This window comes from Mytilus trossulus, unplaced genomic scaffold, assembly GCF_036588685.1.
Source record: "Mytilus trossulus isolate FHL-02 unplaced genomic scaffold, PNRI_Mtr1.1.1.hap1 h1tg000211l__unscaffolded, whole genome shotgun sequence".
Classification (NCBI taxonomy): Eukaryota; Metazoa; Mollusca; class Bivalvia; order Mytilida; family Mytilidae; genus Mytilus; species Mytilus trossulus.
The window spans coordinates 1,093,433-1,116,399 of record NW_026963311.1 but is presented as its reverse complement, the minus strand read 5'-3'; the positions used below and the strand labels follow the sequence as shown (position 1 = coordinate 1,116,399).

The 22,967-nt window shown below is 30.6% G+C and overlaps 1 protein-coding gene across 1 annotated transcript; it reads left to right on the top strand.

The window, feature by feature from the left end:
• LOC134701053 (universal stress protein YxiE-like) lies at positions 1–22,902 on the top strand. Its single transcript, XM_063562195.1, has 5 exons — positions 1–160; positions 646–761; positions 19,639–19,734; positions 21,714–21,820; positions 22,339–22,902. Exons 2-5 carry the CDS (start codon positions 674–676, stop codon positions 22,543–22,545), a joined length of 498 nt encoding a protein of 165 aa, XP_063418265.1. The 5' UTR covers positions 1–160; positions 646–673; the 3' UTR covers positions 22,546–22,902.
• Positions 22,903–22,967: the final 65 nt, after the last annotated feature.

The window sequence follows — 22,967 nt, the reverse complement described above, 5'->3', positions numbered from 1 at the left end:
AGTAGGATCTGCGGACTCTGTTTTCTTAGTGATTCTTAATTTCTTTCTTTAACTTTTTGTGTATTATTACGTGTATTGTCATGTTTTTCTACTATACGCCAGTGCTTTGTCCGATTCTTTTTTTTAAGTTGGGATAGGAGTGGCATCGGTTGCAGCTGAGGTATCTTCTACATGTTATAACTGTTGCTAGAATAAGAAGATGTGGAACGAGTGCCAATGGGACAACTCTCCAACTCTGTTTACATTTTATCAGTGTGAAAATTGATTAAAAATACATTTTGTAGATCATGATCACATTACTGTTAATTGTTCAATGCTTCGGATACAAGCAGCTTCTGATCTCATATTAATACTTTAGCAAAGTACTACAATCAATAATAAAAGACAGACATCGTAAAGTACTTGTGGAATAATTACGCTTGAGAAATTTATCGTCCCTTGCGTTTAATATAGAGTTTTGATTAAATACTGCTCTGTTCTTATAATCAATGATCTCCGATAATTGGAAAGCTAAGGATGATTTATAATTGTGCAAACAAATCTATTGCATTTTATACAACGATTGGCATATTGTCTTAAAGAGCAGCACTTTGTTTTATTGAACCGATTAACTATCAACGTGCTTTATAGTTCTTTCATTTGAAGGATATTGAAAAATTCATCAGACAAAACGATGGCAGAGAGTTCTGATAAAACCAAAACCGGTAAAACTGTAGTTATCGGCATTGATGGAAGCGAAAATTCCCTGTTTGCAATTGAATGTAAGTGATTTTTTTTTTATCTTTTTATATGTTACAAATGATATTGTCAAGAATTGAAATGATTATATCATCAATCAAAACTCTGTCACAATTTAAAACCACTAATTATGTTCACTTGGCTTTTAAAAGTATAATTTTACTCCTTTATTTAATGTAAATGTTTTCTTTGCAGTAACAAAACTATTAAATTAGGACACTAGGTACGAGTAACAAACGATCGCTGTTCCACCTTCATCAATGAGCAATACAGTGGTCAATTATAAAAGAAACTGACTTAAAAAATGGGAAATAATTCAAAATGTGAACACAGAGGTCCTGAGTTATAACAATACAATAAACGAAAACTAAATTGACGCTTAAAATAAATGTATTTATAAGTATACATTCATTGTATGGTCTGGCTGGGGACGGAATAATATGTCCAGGTTTGGGGTAATGTAGTACTACGCAATGCCGTCTTGTAGGCACACACAATTTAATCCAAAGCTAAATAGTTTCAACTAGACTAGTGATCAAAATAACCAAAATAAGGTCCACATTAGTCAATCATATTCTTATAATATATATACTATCAACTTGACTTGTTAACACATTCATCATATATTGTATGTTTTTTGTCACCTGTGTATACTATGTTTGTATTTTAACCCATGAGGGTTCACTTTTAACAAAATAAAGTAATGGTATTAAATGTACCTCAATTATCATATCTATAAGCTTCCTATCTGTGGAGTTTTATTGTACAAGGGGTTTGTTCGTAATACGGTTCTTGCTAAACATTATCATAGTTGCATAATTATCTTTAAAATGTTTACAGACATCTGACATAATTCATATTTTATACCCTTGTTAGACAAACAGCACATGCAGTGTAATAATTCGTATGATTATATAACTATTTATATTCTTTATTTTAAATAGATGTTTAAATTGATAAGCATTGATTAGATGAATGAAATGTGTTATTACGAGATACAACATTCACTACATATATTCAAATTTACAGGCGTCAAAGAAAAAGTATTTATCACTAATTGCTATTTTGACATTTATATATATGTTGAACTTATATGTTATCTTTAGCATTTTGCACGTGTCAACAAACAGTTGATCCCTTGCACATGAGGCGAAGTGCGTCAATATACGTCTGACATTTGACAATAAAATGTTTATTGGAACAATGCAAAAACACAGATGTATTAAGCAAAACATTCTCCTTTAAGAATTCAGTAAGAATGGAAGTGAGAAGGAGAAAATTTCATAAAGTTCACATGTATTCTCTTATTTTCTTGATCTCTGTACTCGTTTGATACTCAGGCCTGATTGTCACGTGACTAGAGGAGAAGCATCAATTATTAGTTTTAGTAGTTAAGTATCGCTGATTCCACTATATGCCCAAATCTTCCGTGTTCTAAGCGATTTTGCCTATATGATGTAGACAGAATCGAAACTTTTCTGTATTCTCAACGAAAACGTTTATGCAACCAAACTGAGGGGGTATTTTGTTTAAAGACAAGAAGAAAAACTATATGAATATGTTCATAGCTTACTAGATTGCTTAACTACTTTTGCAGTCATATGATAAATTCTAATATGTCGTTCTTCTTTAGCTTTGGGTATAAAGCCATGTTCTAATTCGAATAGAACATGGGCTGCACGTGATTGACGTCATAATTGAAATTGCAACGTCAGATGAATTCTGAACAACGCCAGTGATCAAAATGGACATTTTTGTTGGTGTAGCTCGCTATGAAATTAAATAAAAACATTCTAAAAGTAAGTTTATATGTTTCTGTTCTTTTTTTATTAATACACTGTTAATTTAATGTAACTTGTGACGTTTTTGGTTCATTAAATCAAAATGGCGACATTTCTATCGTCTATTATAGGTTCACTTCGAAGTACAAAAGTTTAAAATATACCTATTAGAGTCGAAATAATTCTATCATGCCATGGTCTATGCTCATTTTAACATGGGTAGGCATTATATTTGTAAACCTGATTAGTTTTTAAATAGAATATAATATAAAAGAAACAAATACAATCAAAAAGAATTCTGAATTTCCTAAGTTAAACGTTTTTTTTTCTAGTTACGCAACTATATCTTGTTATATGAAGCTGCTGCATAAATTCTATATATAACAGCCAGAAATAGATGATTATCAACAATTAAAAAATATATACAACTGATTTGGTAAAAAATCTTTAAGATAAGTGTTTATGTTTTGCACATCAATTTTCACATATGAAGGATAAAACATAACTTAACAATTTGAAAAATAAAAATATTTCTTATTCATTTGTTTCTTCTTATTTGTTTAATTTACAACTCTATTGGTATATATTTCTACTTTTCTATTGGAATACTCTAGAAACTTATGATTGTAATAATAATTAGATCAACACAAATACATATTCATGAAATTCGTATATACTGGGCACGAGGAAAACCGTCTAAACTGATGTGAAATGAAAATGTTGCGATACATAAATTATGCCTTACGCTTTATACAAGATACATTCGTTTTACAAATAGTTTCAGACCCAACTCCAAGTCCTTGAGGCACATATTCCTTCAACAGCTGCAGCCCACACATTTCAGATCTAATTCACAAGTAAAGTACTTTGAAGTAACTAACCATGTTCAATACACAAAAGTGTTGCCTACTATTTTTGAGCCTAGCATATTGGTTGATTCATAGTATTCCTAAGTATGCATAGACTACTAGTATTCGTTACTTGATGTAATTGAAATAATCACAAACTAACATGTTTAAAAAAAAAAAATGACAAGTAGATATTTTATAATGATATTCCAAAGCACCGATTTTTTTTCAATGAACTATATGTAATTGAACTTAAATAAGAAAACAGCATGTTTTTCAAAACTCATTCAGCAATCGACAAACAAATAGATCAAATTACAGACATAATTGAAAAATGGATGATTCTGAAACCTTAAGAGTAATATTTGTTGAGCATTCAAATTATCATTAAATAAATCAAGCAACCTAAATTACATTTCAATATTTAACATAACATGCATGTTGGTCTTCGAAAAATAATGAGTTAAATGTTGTAAGTTATCTTGATGTAATCTGGGGTGTACATAATTTAACACTGGTGTACAATTCCGTACACCCCTGATTGCACCAAGATAACGAAATAAACAGGCGTCCCGCTACCTATTTTCATGCCGGGCAATACGTTCGAAAAATTGTTATGAAGAACTTCTACTACACATTTTTACAACACCGCTGTCCCTGTGCATTGTCAAATGAAACCCTTTTAAAAAAAATTTTTAGTATTTCTGGAGAATTGTATATTTTTTATTCGAAAATAAAACATTTTTTGTGTGAAGTTTTGTGTAATTTTTTTTTTATGCTAAATCTTTTTTTCTTCCTTTGTCAAAATATTGTATTTTTTTCGCCAGTTTTATTTAAATTTTTAATCTGGCAAACCAAATTAAAAATAATAACGACATTTTGTGATTTTTTTGCTAAATTTTATCCATGAGGAAACTGGTTTTATTTACATCAATCAGATTGAAGATTTTGATTTTGTGTCTTCAGAAATAAAATTATCAATATAGTATATGTAGTCCTTTTACAAAAATATATAAGTCTTATGCATAAGCAGCACAAACAGACGATTAATTAGATGTAAAAAGTTAAAAGCTACAATTTTGCATATCAGTTCAGATTAACATTGATATGCTAGTTGTCCAATGTTTTCCTCTTCAATTTAGATTAATTTGTCAAACGGTGTTGTATATTAATCTTTAAATGTACAGTGATTGAGATGGTAAAAATTGTTGAGTCAGATAAAAATCTGTACATAAATATATATCAAACCAGTCAAAAATTCGTCTTTTATATCTTTTAAAATATGTAAGGGTGACTATCCATATAGACAAGCATTCTAATCAAGATTGTGAAAAGGAAGTTATTAGGAAGGAATGAAGTCTTTAACCATTATTTATTTAGAAGTTGACTATAAATAACCAATAACCATTATCATGGTAACTTCTCGCCAAGTTTTAATTAACAGATAGGGCTCCGCAAAGCAAGCGAATTAGGGATCACTGCCTGCTCTGTCAGCCCGGAGAAAGAATAATTGGTAATGGTATAATATTTTATACAATATGGACTGGTTTTTTTTCCAAGAACACACGCGTTCAATCTAATAGTAACAGATTGAGTATTTAAGCATATCAAGATAAACAATAATACTCAATCATCATATTTAAGCTTTCTCACTGTGAAGTCTACATAGTTACACGAACTATGCATGAGTTTATTTGTTATTCTCTATGTTTGCTATTGAACATTATATTAGTTTCATTTGTTTGCAGACATTTGATAAAGTTCATATTTTATCTGCTACTAGATAAACGGCATCTGTTGTTATGAATTCGTACGATTATCTAATTATCTAGAAATTATTGTAATAGTACGTGTTTAGATTGGTAAATACATATCGTTGTGTAGTATCTCACCTAACTGTAATATGCTGTTCTAAAATACCAAGACACACTACATCTTGAACATATTGAGCTTGGTCTATATGTAATCTTTAAAATGTTGTAAATGAAAACAAATAGTCGATCCCAATAACAGTGCAATTAAGGCAAAAGGCCCTATAATAATCTCTGGCACTATTTAAAATCAAAGAGTTGCGAGAACAATGCTATAACAAAGAACAACAAAACTTAAATCCGTGGTGTCCTATAAAAACGGAAGTGACACTCCTCTTTGTTGCATATAATTTATAGTTATGAGCTGTATCACATAAGACTGATCAGATGCGATTGAAACTGCAGTCGTAAATTTATCATAGATATGTCAAATCTATCCTTCAGCATTATGAACAAGAACGTTATTGTATCAAAATTTAGGCAGCCATTTTGTAAAAAGACACGGAATCCGAAGTGTAAAATGTTTTATACTACTATTGCTGTCTTTTGTTAAAATTTTTTATAATAAAAACAAAATACAATTTTAAAGAATTTTGAATTGCGGGACGTTTCTTGGAAGTTATGATGTATAGATAAAGTAGTTTTATTCATGGAACTGCTGCATTGTTCCTTAACAAAATATCCAGGAATAGTTGATTATCAACATTTAAAAAAGATCTGTAACTGATGCATACTTTCTAATTGTTTAAACAATCTTTAAGATAAATGTTTATATTTTGTACACTAATTTCTACACCTGGAGTAGTAAAAATCTTAAGTATAGATACTAGGCTAAATATTTTGTATGTCAGACGCGCATTTGCGACGAGTGCAACAGTATTCCAGCGCACCCGGGATCACTCTAAATTTTTGATGGGGTTCGTGTTGTTTAGTTTTTAGTTTTCTATGTTATATCTTGTGTGCTATTTTTTGTCTGTTTGTCTTTTTTTTTTAGCCACGGCATTGTCATTTTATTTTCAACGTATGAATAAGACGGTCCTCTGGTATCTTTCGCCCTTCTTTTGTCAACAAAAGACTTAACAATGACGCTCGAGTAACAAAAGAAGAGGAGGACAAATAACTTACAAAGGTGCATAGCATTATGGATAAAAATTAATCGGAAGTTTTTGCTAATAATTCCGTATTTTGAATGAAAACCTATTAAAGACGAAAAAGTTGAACATAGCACTAATAGTTACCCCCTTCTTCTCTTTTCTTTAAATGCTGCTGTCTTGAAAAAAATTGGTATGCACTTCTGAGTTTTTGAATAAGGTAAACTAGATATTTATAATTATTAAAATTATAAGATCAATAAACTAATACATATACATGGAATTTAAAATGACTGGATAAGAGAAAGGCTAAATTTCCTCGCTTGAATGAAAATCGCCGAAGTCTCACTGCTGACACTGATGCAGACATCACTCATTTTTTTTAAAATCTTAATCATAGTACTTTATATATCCTATCCAAATACTAAAAAAACAATCACTATCTGTTCTAAAAACTAACAACGGGATTCGCAGTTCCAAAATTTCAAAACATTAGAATAACACATGACTTAACGAGACAAATACATTTGGACCAATATTTGGACCTTATAGATATTTGGTTACATTGTTTATGATTACAGAGCATGTTAAAAGTCAAGTAGAAACGTCGACGCGGACGCAATACCTGCTATGTTTGAACCTCGTGATTTGCTTGTTTTTGTAAAATTCCTAGATATGAATGAAATATTTCTAATTGAAAGGCAATAGAATAACAGCCATACAATCATAAATCTTGCAATACTATTCATCAACACCTAATTCATTCAATCAACTATATATGTATGTAAATATACTGAAAAAGGAAAATATTAACTTTTACAAAACAAACCAATTACTCTTATTTTGCATTCGACAAAGTACCAGTTCGATTTTAATCAGTGCTAGTTAATTATATACATTATTGAAGACGGATGTTTTTCTTTTATTCCAAAGAAACCTTGATGAGCTTGAAAGTTAGCTCATATTCCAAGGTCATTTGCCGTAATAGATTAAGCATGTTTAAGGAATAAAATATACGCCAAGCACTAGAAATGTTTAACATATTTTTCCCCCAATTAAACAACATTTCTTTTTCAGAGAGCAACAAAAAATAAACTGAATCAATTGTAAAAAAATTAAAATGCGCAAATCAATAATAAATAAACTATTAATATAACAAATCTACTCATATGATTTATTTCACAATGAGCAAAAAGTAAAAACACAAAAATACTGAACTCCGAGGAAAATTCAAAAAGGAAAGTCCCAAATCAAATGGCAAAATCAAAAGTTCAAACGCATCAAACGAATGGATAACAACTGTCATATTCCTAAGAAAATGTGTAACAAGTTTTGTAACGGTGGTTTTATATTTAGTCACGTATTCAATGAAATTGTAAGCCTGAATTAAAGAATAACAATCAGGAAGAAATACAGTACTGTGGCCATTTGCCAATTTCGCATAAAGAGCCAATAGTAATTGGGCAATTCGTTGATACTTTGAATATGTGGTTCTTCCGTACCCACAAAAATCACGAAAATTGGTATCCTACGAATAATACGGAACCCACAGGACATTATTTCCGATTTCTATCAAAAAAACTTTTACTTGTTGACTAAGTTGAGGGACTATTCGTAAGGTGTGGCTGATTCTTGTATTTTGTTGAAAGTTGACCGTATTCAAACACAATTGATTAGTTATTATATACAGTATATTATATCAGTTTTTACACTGTATTGCTCTACGGATGTCAAATCTAATCATAATAGAATTTCATTGTGATACACGCAAGATACTGTCATGGTTGTTTCGAATGCGACCTTGAATGTCTCTACTTTCATTTAAGATTATATGTAATTAGGATCCTTACACGACTGACGTTTTTCCTATCAAAAGTGTATAGATTCTACAATCTCCTTTAACTTATTAGTAAATTAAAATAGATATAATGATAGAAATATATCGATCTTCCTCCATTAACCGATTATAATTACTACATAAATTGTTGTTAAGGGTACTGTATCCATCATGAGAAAATAATCAAAGTAGTATGGGTGTCTATCACACAGGCACTTGTCTCAGTTTTGTTTAATCCAATGTACCTTACTATAAAACGTGTTATAGTAAAGTATATAGAGGGACAAAATTTTGTTTTATCGAATTAGTAAAATTTGTTGAGGAATACAAATAACAAATGTGAATTTTCATTGAAAGCATTTTCTAAAAGCTAACTTCTTCTATTTTTTGTTTTTCAATTCGATAATTTAGATAAGCTTCTTATCACATAATGATGCTTTTTCCTGTACATTCCATATACAACGTATCATTTTGTCACAACCTGAAGCTTCGGAAAATGCTCGGTGACCTATGAAAGGTTATAGTAATAATGGAAAACCTCTGATTGTATCCAATAGATATAGGAAGATGTGGTGTGAGTGCCAATGAGACAACTCTCCATCCAAATAACAATTTAAAAATTAAACCATTATAGGTTAAAGTACGGCCTTCAACACGGAGCCTTGGCTCACACCGAACAACAAGCTATAAAGGGCCCCAAAATTACTAGTGTAAAACCATTCAAACGGGAAAACCAACGGTCTAATCTTTATAAACAAAACGAGAAACGAGAAACACGTATATATTACATAAACAAACGACAACTACTGTACATCAGATTCCTGACTTAGGACAGGTGCAAACATTTGCAGCGGGATTAAACGTTTTAATGGGCCCAAACCTTCTCCCTTTTTCTGAAACAATAGCATAACATCACAACATATAAAAACATACGATAAAATATCAATTAGCAGACTTAACTCAATCAAACAATGTCAGGATTCAATTTTTTTTTATATTGCATAAAATTGACACACGTTCAATTATGCCATGTAGAATAGAACACACTGTAATTTAAACAGCGGCCAGCAAAACATTGAGACATTTAAACATTATTAATAATTGCAAATCATAAAATTGATTTACAACACAATATAACACCTAAAATTGCTTTTTTGGCATTGACTTAACTATTTGATTAAGTACGAAACCTGACATTTCCCTTGCGTATAATTTGCAATTTGTATTATTAGATAGCAAAGCATTCAGTCTCTTCTATTCTATGGATCATTATGATATAATTATGAGCTTTGAAGGATTGACATATGATAAAGGTTTCAATCATTGCTGGTAACGCTATAACTAATGCCGACATTGCAAAATAAAAGACAGGTTTTATTGATACATGCGCGGTTAATATAATGCATGTAATCAGTATTTGAGAAACAACCTTTAAATACAAGTACTAATGTACAATACATACGGCTGCATCTATTATATATATAGGGTTGACACTTATCTAACATAGCAGAAAACAACGGTTGATTTTAGGAATTATAAACCATACTACCTTAAACAATAAAAACATCACACAACGTTTTATCCGCTATAAAAAGCTTAGACAAATTATCAAGTAATGGAAATAAAATGACTTAATGTTAAGGACCTATCTATAACAAAAAAGTAAATAATATTCAAGGTAACACATTCTCTCAATTCGCCTTTTCAAAATCGTAAGGACTATGGATAACTTCATTGTTTCTAAAATGAAATAACGTTACTTCATTGATTGAATTCCCATTGCTTAGAATGTGTTAAACCAGTCACGTTTTGGGCTACGTTGAAGAAAATATTACCCAGAATACATTAGATTCTGAATGGGCGAATTATAAGTGCAATGAAATCCGAAAGCAGTTGCTTTTCATTAAGCAAACTACAAAAACCACATGATATATTGTTAATTGACAAGCGTTCAATTTAATTTTTATTCTGTCTTATTAACAGTCATTTATATGGTGTTCTTCTTCTCTGTATATCAACACGTTAACGAGATTGAATGTAAGCTTTGATTTAGAGAATATAAGAAATACCAATGATATTTGTCTCTTTTAAACTGAACATTCTACGATATAAAATACGATAAAGTCTTATATATTTTCTCCAATTGCGATACAATTGAACAGTATCTTCGTTCTGAGATTAATTACGACATAAAAAATGAGTTTTTTTTCAGTCCTGGTATCAATGATGAAATAATTTATTACATTTTTACAAATTACTGTACAAATGAACATCGTTGTCCTCGAGCAACACTTCGTAAAAAGATTTTTGTTTACAGAGTGATACTTATTTTCAATAACTTTTATGACTGTTATTTGTCACATCGGTTACCATATTTGTTTTTTCATTTGATTTGAAAGCTTCAAGTTTTGAAAATAATTGGACATCGTTTCTATAAAGCCTGTATTAGAAATAGCAATTGAAGAATTCAACATAATTTTATCCTTGAGCATTTGTGAAAAAAAGATTACGGTCATGTAGTGTCGATGATTCTATTCTAAGTCGCGTTATATTCTAGTATGTTTGTGACGAGTTTATTCAACATCACCTTTCAGTATGTTCAAACAAAACTGATTATTTCTCAAGGATTTTTATCGTGTTTAACCATTCTTTAAACAATCAGCTAACAAAATAAGGAGAATGAATCTAAAAGGAGCATAAGCTACAAGATATAAAAAAGGATAAAATTTGATTTGTGTTTTGGTGCAATCAATAATGAAAGTGAAATGACAATTAGGTTTTAGCAACCAGTGTAGTTCATGTTTGTCAAAATTAGCTCAAAAACATCGCTGATAAATAATTCACTCACATCTGACCTTCAATTTAATCCATTAGCTAGAGACTGGTTACGCATACACAATGCGTGTTCAGACATTAAAAATGAAATAATGTCAACATTGAAAATATAACAAAGATGAACCATTTCGTTGACTGATTAGATATACAACAAATTATTCTTCTACAGGTATAAACTGCAGTTAACTTATTTCTTAAACCTATAACATAAAATCAAATAGACCAAATAGTCTAATTACACGAGATCGCTACCATAGTTATGTTTATATCTTTTATCGGGAATGATGATAAATATCTAAGGAATATCGTTTGCACGACGTAGTTGATAATATTTTCCGCATTCTCCGCTGTGAAGTTCAAATACAAAACTCAAAAGGCACTACGAGATTAGATGAAAACTACAACAAGTGAAATACTAGAAAACTTCAATTTATGTAACTACCAAATGGAAACCGAAACTCGTTAACACAACAACATTATTCATATCTCTGAAATTCAAGAGATCGGTATTGGGAAGGAAAGAAGATCTAGAAAGAAATAAATCATAACAAGATGTCTTTGCTTCGAATGTTGCAGTTTCGAAATTTCAATATCATAATCTGACTTAAATTGCGCCAACGTTTGTAAAATAATCAATTTGATCTGTGGAGTCATTTATCTTGTTGTAAGGTATGCAAAACGTTGATTGCCGTAAACGAGCGATAGTATACATTCAAGTAATTCAAAAACCACTTGCAAAACAAAAACCTAAAAAGACCTAAATATGAAAGCCCTTATTGTCAGTTTAAAGTTTAAACATTTATGAACTTTCAGGTTAGAGGAAGTAATATATATGTAAGGTACTATATTGCCAACATGCTCCCTTGTACATAGTAAAACATTTGTCATTAGATTTGCAGGAAAAAAGAATCTTATTTACCTTGAGAGTTGTTTCTTATAAAGGGGCGCCAGGGTATATTTTTTTTTGATTTTGTTACCTTTTTGGTAAATGAACTTTATCCTATACTTCATAGAAAAATAAATAAAAATACAGGGCAACATATATAACAGCAAGATAAATTTACGGACATTACGATATTTTGTTTGTGAAATATTGGCTGTTTGTATCATATTGATAACATGACACATATTGCTTCAAGAATTGAGTTTGTATCAAGGACAAACATGACATTTGTTCGAAGACTTATAAGGTTCAAATTCTTAGACTATCTGGTAACAGTCACATAAAGACTATGCCAATTCAATGCTGTCGTTCTTTTGATGCACGATCTATATATCAGAGTAAAACCAAAGTTTGTTGTTAACAATGCACCAAATGTTTTAAAATAAATAACGACAGAGAAAATATAAGCATATGTTGTTCATTCGTAGTAATACTCAATTATTAGTTTTCACATCGTAATGAAAATCAAAAATAGCATTCAAGGGAAATATAACGTTTTGTGTTAATGATATTGCGGATTTATGGCACGAACAGGCAAAGTGTCATATTCCTATAAATATTTGTGAACGAAGGGTTGCGTCACTAGTGTTTTATTTCTTCTCCAAATTGCTGTCAAAATTTTTGCACTTTTCTACAATCAAACAAGAAATTCACCTCTATAATGACTTCACAAATACCTCACTAATGATACAATTGATGAAAATCCTGCTTAGCTGCGAAACTATGGGACATGTTAACAACCCTTTTATTCAAAATATTCCCACACTAACTTTTTAGGGTCAAAACTATGAGTAAGTAAACCAACTGTTTTCAATTGATACTATCAAAATCTTTGATAGCTTTTAAAATAAAATTAAACCATATCTGTACTACACCTCATATCATAGAGCTGACTTAATGACCATTAGTTAAACGTATCCAGGCAATCATTTAAAGCAGACTGAAATGAAATATCATATACAATGCATTGTCAGTTTGTTTTTGATGTATGATTCACATGAAATCTTCTTAAATATTACATCACAGTGTCTGAAAAACTTTCATTGTTCGCAACAGTTCAGAATAAAAAATCACTGACTTATTAAGAAAACGCCTTTGGCAGATGTTAGATATTTGATGACCTGAATAAAAGAGGAAGAATATACCGAAGACTTAGAAATCTCAACGTCAAGGAGAGGCTACAAAGTATGGCAAACGATAGATATTCAATAAGTCATATCAAATGTAATATGGAATATAAGGCAATTGATTAGGTGATTGTATAACAAAACAATTTTATAAAACATGATTCTCGGTAAATAGCCGTTGTTCGCTCTCAGACCCATTGCGTGACCCATTGCAGTCTCCAAGTCGTTCAAACCATATCAAACAAAGCCATTAACTGTTCAACTGCTCTACAATAGCACTTGAAACCATGCTTTGGTATTAATATTTAGTATGCACAAATTAAGGACAATAAATCACTTCCATCATATTCAGCTTTTCAGAAAATGCGATATAAAGGTTTAACCATTAGTTACTTAAATTATTTATGTTCCGTCGAACATAATAGCTATACTGTTAATTACAACTTGATACAATATAAACATTGCAGTAAGACTTGTTTGTTTTATACTACAGAGTACCCTTAATGATCAATCTGTAACCACTAAACGCAATATATGAAAAATACTAAGTTCGATTTGTTTGGTTTAATATTTGCGTCAATATTAATTCTTGTATTTATCTCTTTAAAAGCATGTATAACATAGAAGATACTCAAAAATGTGTATGCTTGTCGTACAAAATAGCTATTCTGCTTATTAAAACTTGATACAGTACTATTACATTGCGGAATACTTGTTTGTGTCATACTACAATGTACTACATATCACTCTTTATGATCATTCTGTGTCCACTTAACGCATTATATATAAAACAACTGAACTTCAATTTGTTTGATTTAATATTTCCAGCATTAGTAATTATTGTATTTATCTCTATAAAAGAATGCATAACACAGAAGCATCAGCGTCATTAAGAAAGATGTATACTAAGGCTAAATACTTGATCCAAAAAAATGCAAAAATCGGACTATCATTTTAAAATTATGTTCGTTTTACGTTATTGAAACGATAGTAAAATATTAACGTGAAAACCCATGCAACACTTTTAAAATTTATAATTTTGTAATCTGATGTGACTCAACTTTGATTTTTTTAAAGAGTTGGTTAATATAACTTTATCGTCCCTTAGTAGAAACGACAAACAAACACTGATTATAATGAAATAAACGTAAGTGAACAACGTTTCTTAGCATATGTTTTCTAAACATGAAAACTGATACTCAATGTCTGTAAATCCACTTCAAGAATGTATATACCACTCAAATCGTAAGATGGTAAGACAAGTTCAATAGGAATGGTGAATGACTTTATTTGTTGTGATCTTGGTTTGGATTCGGATGAGATATTCATACTTCAAGAGCTTCAAATGAGATGTCATACTGCATGTTTTTAGAGGATAACGACAATTGGCAATAATGAAGCAAAAAAAGTGTAAAATTTCATGCTCCTTTGTTTCGTCTTTGATTTCCTTTGTCTTCTTGTTATTTTTTTTATATTAACTAAGCGTTCCTTCGATTTGAATGTCAAGTGTTCCAATGTTTATGTTTATGTTTTTCATTGTCATGTCAACTTGTTTTGACCACACACTTAACATCCTTTTAAGGATCAATAGATACTAGTAATTTAAAGAAACATAATATTTTCCCCAGTAAAAGAGTTCCTTAGAAAGGCAGAGTTCTTTTTTTAACTGTAAAAAAGTGCTCTTTCATTCCTTATTTCATACGAACATGGGAAAGATATTCATATCACATTCAAGATTAAATTTCTAGTTGATGAAATCAAAAATTATAAAGAATTTTTAGCTAGAACTTCCTGATATAATGTTCATGTAAAATTGTTTTTGGTTATTTTTCAAAGGTTCCAGTTGAAATCAAGTTTCTCATTTATGCAAATAATAAAGCATCTTTCTGATTGGCTTTCAGTTTTTTGGGTTTAGACATTCCTAACGAAGGTATATTCAAATAACATTTTGGATAATTTTTTGTCTAGGTTGCGTCAAATCTGTAAAAAGGGTAATTGATTGATTTTTATAAATCTGTCAAATCATTTGTACATGTACAATATTGCACGGCGGTCGAATACATTATATGCCCCAACTACTATATTGCAATGCAGCCCTTTTCAATCATTTTCATTCGGCGTAGCAAACATACTATAAGTTATTTGTATTTATTTTCTCATATAACATATAGTAGTGTCAAGTAGTCAATTCTTTCGAATACTAACATCTTTACTTTACTAATAGTTATCGTCATATTTTGTGAATTGATTTCTTTGTAAAAAACGAAGTCAACAACATACCGGTATTAGCAAAATGCTTATGTTGTCCATTGTTCCACATTGGATATTTATTTGAATTTTATAGAAACAAAAATGTAACTTCCATGTTTAAGGTTCATATTTGGAATTTTTGCATTAATCAAATCTCTAGATACTATTATAAGGTTCAACTTTCAAGACGAAATATCTTCTCAATAAGACAGATTTAAAAAACACCAATACTGTTGATTCATTTATTTTCGTGAGTACCAATTTCGTGGTTTGAGAAAAAAATGTAATTTTTGTGGATATTTGATTTCTTCGTTTTTCTAAAGTCTGCACACAAGCCAATTAAAATGTTTTACTTCGTTAAACATTTAAGTTCGTGGTTCACATGTAACCACGAAGTCTTCGAACATTGGTTTCCCAGGAATAATAATGAACCCACAATATAATGCAGCGGGTATGAAAAGTCAATTTGTTATCAAAGGAAAAGGCTCTATTCTATGTTCAAACAATGCATGCATATCTATACTATACACATTTGTCGTAGTATTAATCCCTCAAAGATTAACATACTAGTATAAGAAAATGAGTGCTGTCTCATTAGTTAAAAGGCGGGAAGTCATTGGAAGGGTCATTCAATATGTAGTTTATATTGCATTTTAAAAGGCTTTATAGGAAGATTTGGTCGAAAATTAAGTTCAATTGCCTCTCTTATTTTTTTATTTTTTTTAACTTTATTGATTCGAGCGTCATTAATGAGGCGTTTTAAGGCAATATTTACGTCTGGCTAACAAAATGTTGATTCCGGTTTCTGAAATGAGTTTATTTACTAACATACACGATAAGAGTCATGCAAAACAAAAGTATTTCACTTGCCTGAATATGCATAACATTTTGATCGTGTAGTAAAAAACTAAAATTAGAAGTGCATCAATTACTCATTGAGAACATCTTAAGTGTATGATTCAAAATTCCAGGATCATCATAACGAAGCAAAGATCCCAACCAATGTAGTCAGTATTCTCCTTCGTCTAAATTATATTAGCAATCATGCAACCTTATTATTTCAATCAATTAAAAACCTGGTATGGATGACACTCTGTCAATTTATCAATTAAAAACCAATAAATGTGTCCACGGGGCAACAACACGATCTTTACATGACAGTTCTATTACAAAAGTTTACTAGCTTTAGGGCATCATTTGAAGTACTTTTTTTTGGTCAGCATACCAATTTTGTCTAATTGATTGTCAAGGGGTATTTTCAAAAGTAAATAAAATTAAATAAACCACAAAAAAAATCTATCTGTATATTTCGGTTTTTCTAAATGTGAAACTTCAATCATGTTTTTTATTCGGATTAGAGTTGCTATCAAATGCAAATAATTGCCATGAAAAGAGATGAAAATGCCTCATTTGAAGTCTTCTGTATGCATTTATGGTAATTTTCCAGTCTACCAATATATGTATACAGATAACTGACGGATGAAAACTAGACGTTTGAGACATTTTACATCTCTAACCGGAATCAAAACAACGTACGTGTTCCAAACTATTTGATATTAAAGGGAGACTTTATTACAAGATTTATTTTATTGACAGTACAAATGAAATATAATTTGAAAGTACATAATAAGAAATTATAAATATATAAATTTTCCTTTAATAGTTATAGTTTATATTAATATCCTGGAATGAATAATTGTTATCATGCTTGCCAGTTACAAAAGTTAAGACGCATATCATTGTACAATGTCTCTGTGGTGCTGGAGGTTGAATTATTAAAAATATCAAATCTTAAACATTAAAAAGATCATTGAATGTTCTTGAATTACCATACCAGACGTAAAAGATCTAAAGAATTGCCTAATTCGAACAATAAAATCAAAATTTTATGAAATATACCTTTCTTTACTTTGATTTAAAATCATTATGATATTAATTGACATTAACATAATATCCATACTGAGCCCTTGTCTAGACGAAAAGGTTCCAATCCTGTAACAAAACTAACAGTACAATATATATTAGATGCGCATTTGGAAATTGATGTCTTTCCAGGTCGAAACATCTGAAAATCAAAAACAGTAAACGTTAAACGTTCCAAAGTTTTCATTTTGTTTAATACCTGTATACTGTGTTTATTATCAAAAGCTATACAGATCGGTCTCTCAATAATCGGTTTCTATTAATTTAATCAATGTTTTATTCGCGTTGATAGACATTGTCAGTTATACTTTATAAATAAAACAAGTTGTTATCTTACGTGTTTTCTGTCATCAATAATTGTTTATCTGCCTCATCCAATCATTTTATTCTCTGTGTAATCCAACTGCAAATGATAGATTTTTATATTACATAACACCCATTTGTCATCAGGCAGAGTAAATATCTATTTATAGTCAACGTTGATAAGAATATTGGTTCTTCCATTATTGAGACACTGTGACTAATGATAATCTGTTTATCTCTATTTTTCCTATGACGACGTTGTCAATTTCATGTCAATTTCATTGACAACGCCACGTGTCCGCTAATTTCAAGCGATGATTTTTCATATCACTCGACTCCGCTGAAAAAGAAAATTATCAGGCAGCAGGATCATAGGAACATTTCGTAAAATAGCGATAATTATGTTTTGATCGTCATTGTTTAACTAGAGTAATAGGTCTGTATGTGAGTAGTTATTATTGGTTTCTGTCTGTCACAACTGTTTTTGTGAATTGTTCGTGCATTGTTTTGGCATATATCAGGTAATTTGTTTTTGTATGAGCTTAATATAACGTTATTGCTCATCAGGAAGATCGGAAGGTCCGAACAGCGAAACATAATTGCTTGCATCCTTGTCATGTGGTCGTTGCTATAAAACAACAATCTTTTTTAAGCAGGACTACCTTTTTCTCGTGTTTTAAATAGAGTACAAACATATTTTATAGTTTTCGATAAAATGCATATATTGATTTTATAATCTTGTCACTTTAGTATGTGATAGATTTATTTCTGTATTAACTCATTTCAAAACGATATTTTTTGCACTGAGTTCAATTTTCATAAGATAAATTAAAGTTGCTATAAAGTAGCGTTCATGTTGATTTGCTTACTAATCTTTCTTTGTCTTAAACAGTAGTACTAACATAAAGCTCATAGTTTTCATGGTGTTATAATGAAGTTCGAAGTAAATCCAGTAATGTATAGTGCACAAATATGCCACCAAGTAAATCTAAAACTATAGGTTAACATGCTTAATTAAATATCGATATTCGAAAGTTTGTTATAACCCGATATTTAAAAGATCATCTCCAGAATGCCGGATTAATATATCTTCTCTTTCGAAAGCTATTATAGAAATGTTTTCAGTAGCAACAATTTTGGTTGAATATCATATTAATTTTAAGAACCAGTATGTAATAATCTACCTTTCACTATTTTGATTGATGATAGTTTAAATAGTCTGGGAATTTGAGTGCAGTAATGTCGTTTGTAATATCATCGTGATGTCTTAAGAATGTTCGTAACGTCATACTTGACCATTCATAGTTTTCATATAATTATTGACTCAATCAAATGTGAATAAAATCCCTATATAATTAAATAAAAGCAGTAACTGACTTTCGTCTTTTAATGTACTGTGTGAAAACAATTAAATTCACGATCATGTAAAAATTTCGAATAATTGAAATGGGCATTTTTAAAGATATTAAGAAAAAAAAATCTAGTTTTTTGTAGTCTCGTCTACTGCCAAATTATTAAAAGAAAAAAACATTTTTTTTGATCCAAGGTTTGCTGTATTGGCCTCGAGACCCGTTAAGGTCGAGGGCCAATACAGCTGACCGAGAATCTATACCAGTGCCAATACAGAAGCGGCCAGTTCATAACACTGTTATTAAAAGATTATAAGAAAATTAAAAACCGGAAATGAACGTCCCGTATTTCGTCCTAGGGCAAATACGGCTTTTCCCCCGCTTTTTTCTGTATTGGCCCTGTTTTTTCAGTTTCAAAACTTTAAGACGTTACAAAACATTGCACATCATTTAACCTTTTTGTTTTATAATTTTAGCTTTAAAAATATTATACAAATGTTTTTATGCATAACGATACTTCCAAAGTTAAGTAATGGCGTGGGAAAATTTAAACCGGAAGTGGACGTTCTGTATTAGCCCTATGGCTAAAACGGCTTTTTTCCCGCTTTTTTCTGTATTGGCCCTGTTTTTTTCGTATTGGCCCTGATCGAAGAGCAATATTAAATATTGATTTATATCGACAGTGGAACGTTTTCAGTATTGCACATGCTGATTTATCCGTATTAGGGCTTATTTGTTCATATCATTTAATAATTGCTAATATTAATTGAATATTATCTAAATTTAAGACATTCATTTGCAGGGTACGCAAGCCATGTACACAGACATGATGATCACGTGATATTGGTTTATTGTGTAGAGATGAGCGAAGTTCTTACATCGTCAGACTGGTACCATTGTATGTACTTTCCACCTAGTATAAGTATCTTTAATTTTTATTGGTTGATTTATGTTTTTCATGAATTTTCCTGACGGATCTGCTATTGACTGGTATTTTTCGGTAATTACCCTCCTCAAAATGATATATCTGTTCAAAATGATAAAGTAAGATATTTGTTCTAATTGTTGAAAGACATTCTTGTCCGTTTGTATTTGGTGGATAGTTGTATCATTTACAAAACTCCTTATTTTATAGCGATGCAGGCTGTTATGATTTGCTTTTATAAATATGTCATTCTTCTGCTACGAACTTTCATAGAAACATCTAAAGGTATGATAAAAACCTAACAAACATCATCGACACAGCAATAAGTAAAATCAGAAAAATAGGAAAATTCAATCGTAAAGTCCATAATCAAATGGCAAAATCAAATGACAAAACACATCAAACGAGTGGACAACAACTGTCATATTCCTGATTTGGTACTGGCATTTTCACATGAAGAAAATGGTGGATTGTACATGGTTTTATAGCGCTAAACCTCTCACTTGTACGACAGTCGCATCAATTTCTACTATATTGCAGTGATGCATGAACAAATTGTCACAAATAGGGGTACAAAACAACACGGACCCCACCAAAAACTAGGGTTGATTTCAGGGGCTACGGAAGGGGAAGCAGATCCTGCTCTAAATATGGCATCCGTCGTGTTGCTCATGTTGTTACAAAGCCGGTGAATATTCTAATTCGGTATGTCACATTCGTGAAAAGGGGAGGGGATTGTTATTATGACATAAGGAACATATCCGATATCATCTGTATAACGAATATTCCATAACGTTCAACCAACTGATGATGGCGTCCGTAATATTTATGAAGTGATGATTACAACTCCAAAATTTGTATCTCTTGGTTTAGAAATGAAAAGGTAACAATTGGGAAGCTGAAATCATTTCTTTTGTCGTAATTTTTTGTTATCAACCGACCTTCATAGTCAATTTCTAGATATAGGTCATAATCAAATGGCAAAATCGAAAGCTCAAACACATCAAACAAATGAATAACAACTGTAATATTCCTGACTTGGTACAGGCACTTCCTTATGTAGAAAGGGTGGATTGAACCTGGTTTTAAAGCGCTAAACCTCTCACTTATATGACAATCGCAAAAAAAATTCTGTTATATTTACAACAATCTGTCTGTATTCGCCCAGTATTCCCTTGCTGTTTGTTGAAACAATGACCATGCGTGATGTTTTTTTTTTTAATACATAAATAATTTACAATTAATTAAGTAAAATGCAACCCTTTATACTAATAAATTGCATTTGACAGTTTTGTATTAGGTTACATGTTCAGTCTTCTCTTACTAACTAATACTGATGTATCGGAATGGTTGTTTTTCTACTTATGTAGATACATCATGATGTCAGGAACATAATATTTATCATAATAATTATTACCTTCGATGAGAACTTGTTATTTTCAAATCACAACTTAACTCATTTAAATAACATCATGTAGAAGAGGTAAAATAAGTAATGTCTGGATAAGAAAGATTGATTACAATCTTAAATCAGAAGCATTGAAATTGTTCATATGATTCACAGATCGTTCATTTAAATGATTCTAAAAGATTGTTTTGGTACAATTTGTATACTACATATCGTCGTGCAAGAATGAAGTGACACAATGATTATCACCTCATAAACCTAGTGTATGTCCTTTTCATTTTTTTTTTATCTGTAAATTACGTGTCAGAAATAGGTCATGTCAAGATTTATGTATTTAACACTAGATAACATTCAAAACGAGCTCAGTACTAATGTTGAATAAACTTCTTGATACAAGGAACAAAATGAAATATCATTGCAAACTAGAGTGATGACGTTTTAATTTACTTGTATACGATACCTTTTGGACCGTTAATCATGTTTCATGATGATGAATCTCGGCAACCATTTTGACCATTTAAACATATGTCATTTTATTTTCAAGCTCCAAACCCAGGTGACGTAGATGCGTTCAAAACTATTCTAGATCACGAAGTTAAAAAGGTCCAAAGTAGGTTGGAAGAATTTGGAGAATTACTGAAGAGGTTGAAGGTAAACCCGATGTATCTATTACAAATCTATAAGTATTAACAGGTTTTGTTTACTAAATTGTTTTTGTGCATATTTGGGTCTTATTTCGAATGTACTATAAACAGGACAATTTATAATGGATTCAAGACAACATTGGAATGCAGATTAACTTATAAGCCACTAAAAAATTCAAGATATATTAATCTGTAGTAAGGTTGTTAAAAAGTTTATAAATCTACAGATATATAATTTCGATGACTTAAATACTTTTTATTTACATTATCATGGAGAGTTAAAAAAAAATTCAATTCCATAATATATAAATTGTGGTTGTTTCAAACCGACATCAATAGTTTTGGGAGAACAATTCTAAACTTTAAATAGTACCAGAACACAAGAGACATGAACAGCAGAAAAAACACTATAATGCAAATTTGATTTAATCACTGATAAAATGCAACCTGACAGTGTAGTTCAAGAACGATAAAAAAATTAAAAAAATCTATTAATAACAAAAGATATTCGTATCCATATTTCAGCTAAACGGAGTTGTAAAAAGTGCACAAGCCCCAAAACCCGGAGAAGGAATCCTTCGTGTTGCTAAAGAGGAAAATGCTTCTATGATCGTTACTGGAACAAGAGGTCTTGGTAAAATACGAAGAACATTATTGGGAAGTGTCAGTGATTATTTAGTTCACCATTCTCCTGTTCCTGTCCTCGTTTGCAGATTCAAAGAAAAGAAGTAGAAACCAAATACATTTAAAATAACTTTATTTGATAAAAAGTAAAATATTACAAGTCTCACTATCATGTTAAGCGTATCAAGTGTGATTGGGAGTTTAATAGAGTTCATGTAACACATATACATTTTATTGTTGAGTTCACATAGGAATGCAAATCCGTTACACTATAGATCTAGTGATGAACTGTATCGTTTATTTCACAACTGTACGCAAGGATAAGGGTATGATAAGCAATAACAGTTATGAATCTAATTATTGAAAGGCGAAATAAACCAAGAGAATAATATTTATACAAAAAAGTTGAAAACAATCTGTATCTAGCTGAAAGTAAAGGAATTAAAACTGAAAATAACACTCAAATTGTGTGCGTCCGATGTTCTTTCTAGATTTATCTTTATTCGGAACGCTCCAAGGAGAGCTTTTCT

Bases quoted from the DNA above. Each gene is read 5' to 3' on its own strand.
- LOC134701053 (XM_063562195.1), top strand. From the start codon at position 674: ATGGCAGAGAGTTCTGATAAAACCAAAACCGGTAAAACTGTAGTTATC. The intron at 19,735-21,713 runs GTATGTACTTTC...TTTATTTTCAAG, and splicing joins ATCGTCAGACTGGTACCATT to CTCCAAACCCAGGTGACGTA. The intron at 21,821-22,338 runs GTAAACCCGATG...TCCATATTTCAG, and splicing joins AATTACTGAAGAGGTTGAAG to CTAAACGGAGTTGTAAAAAG.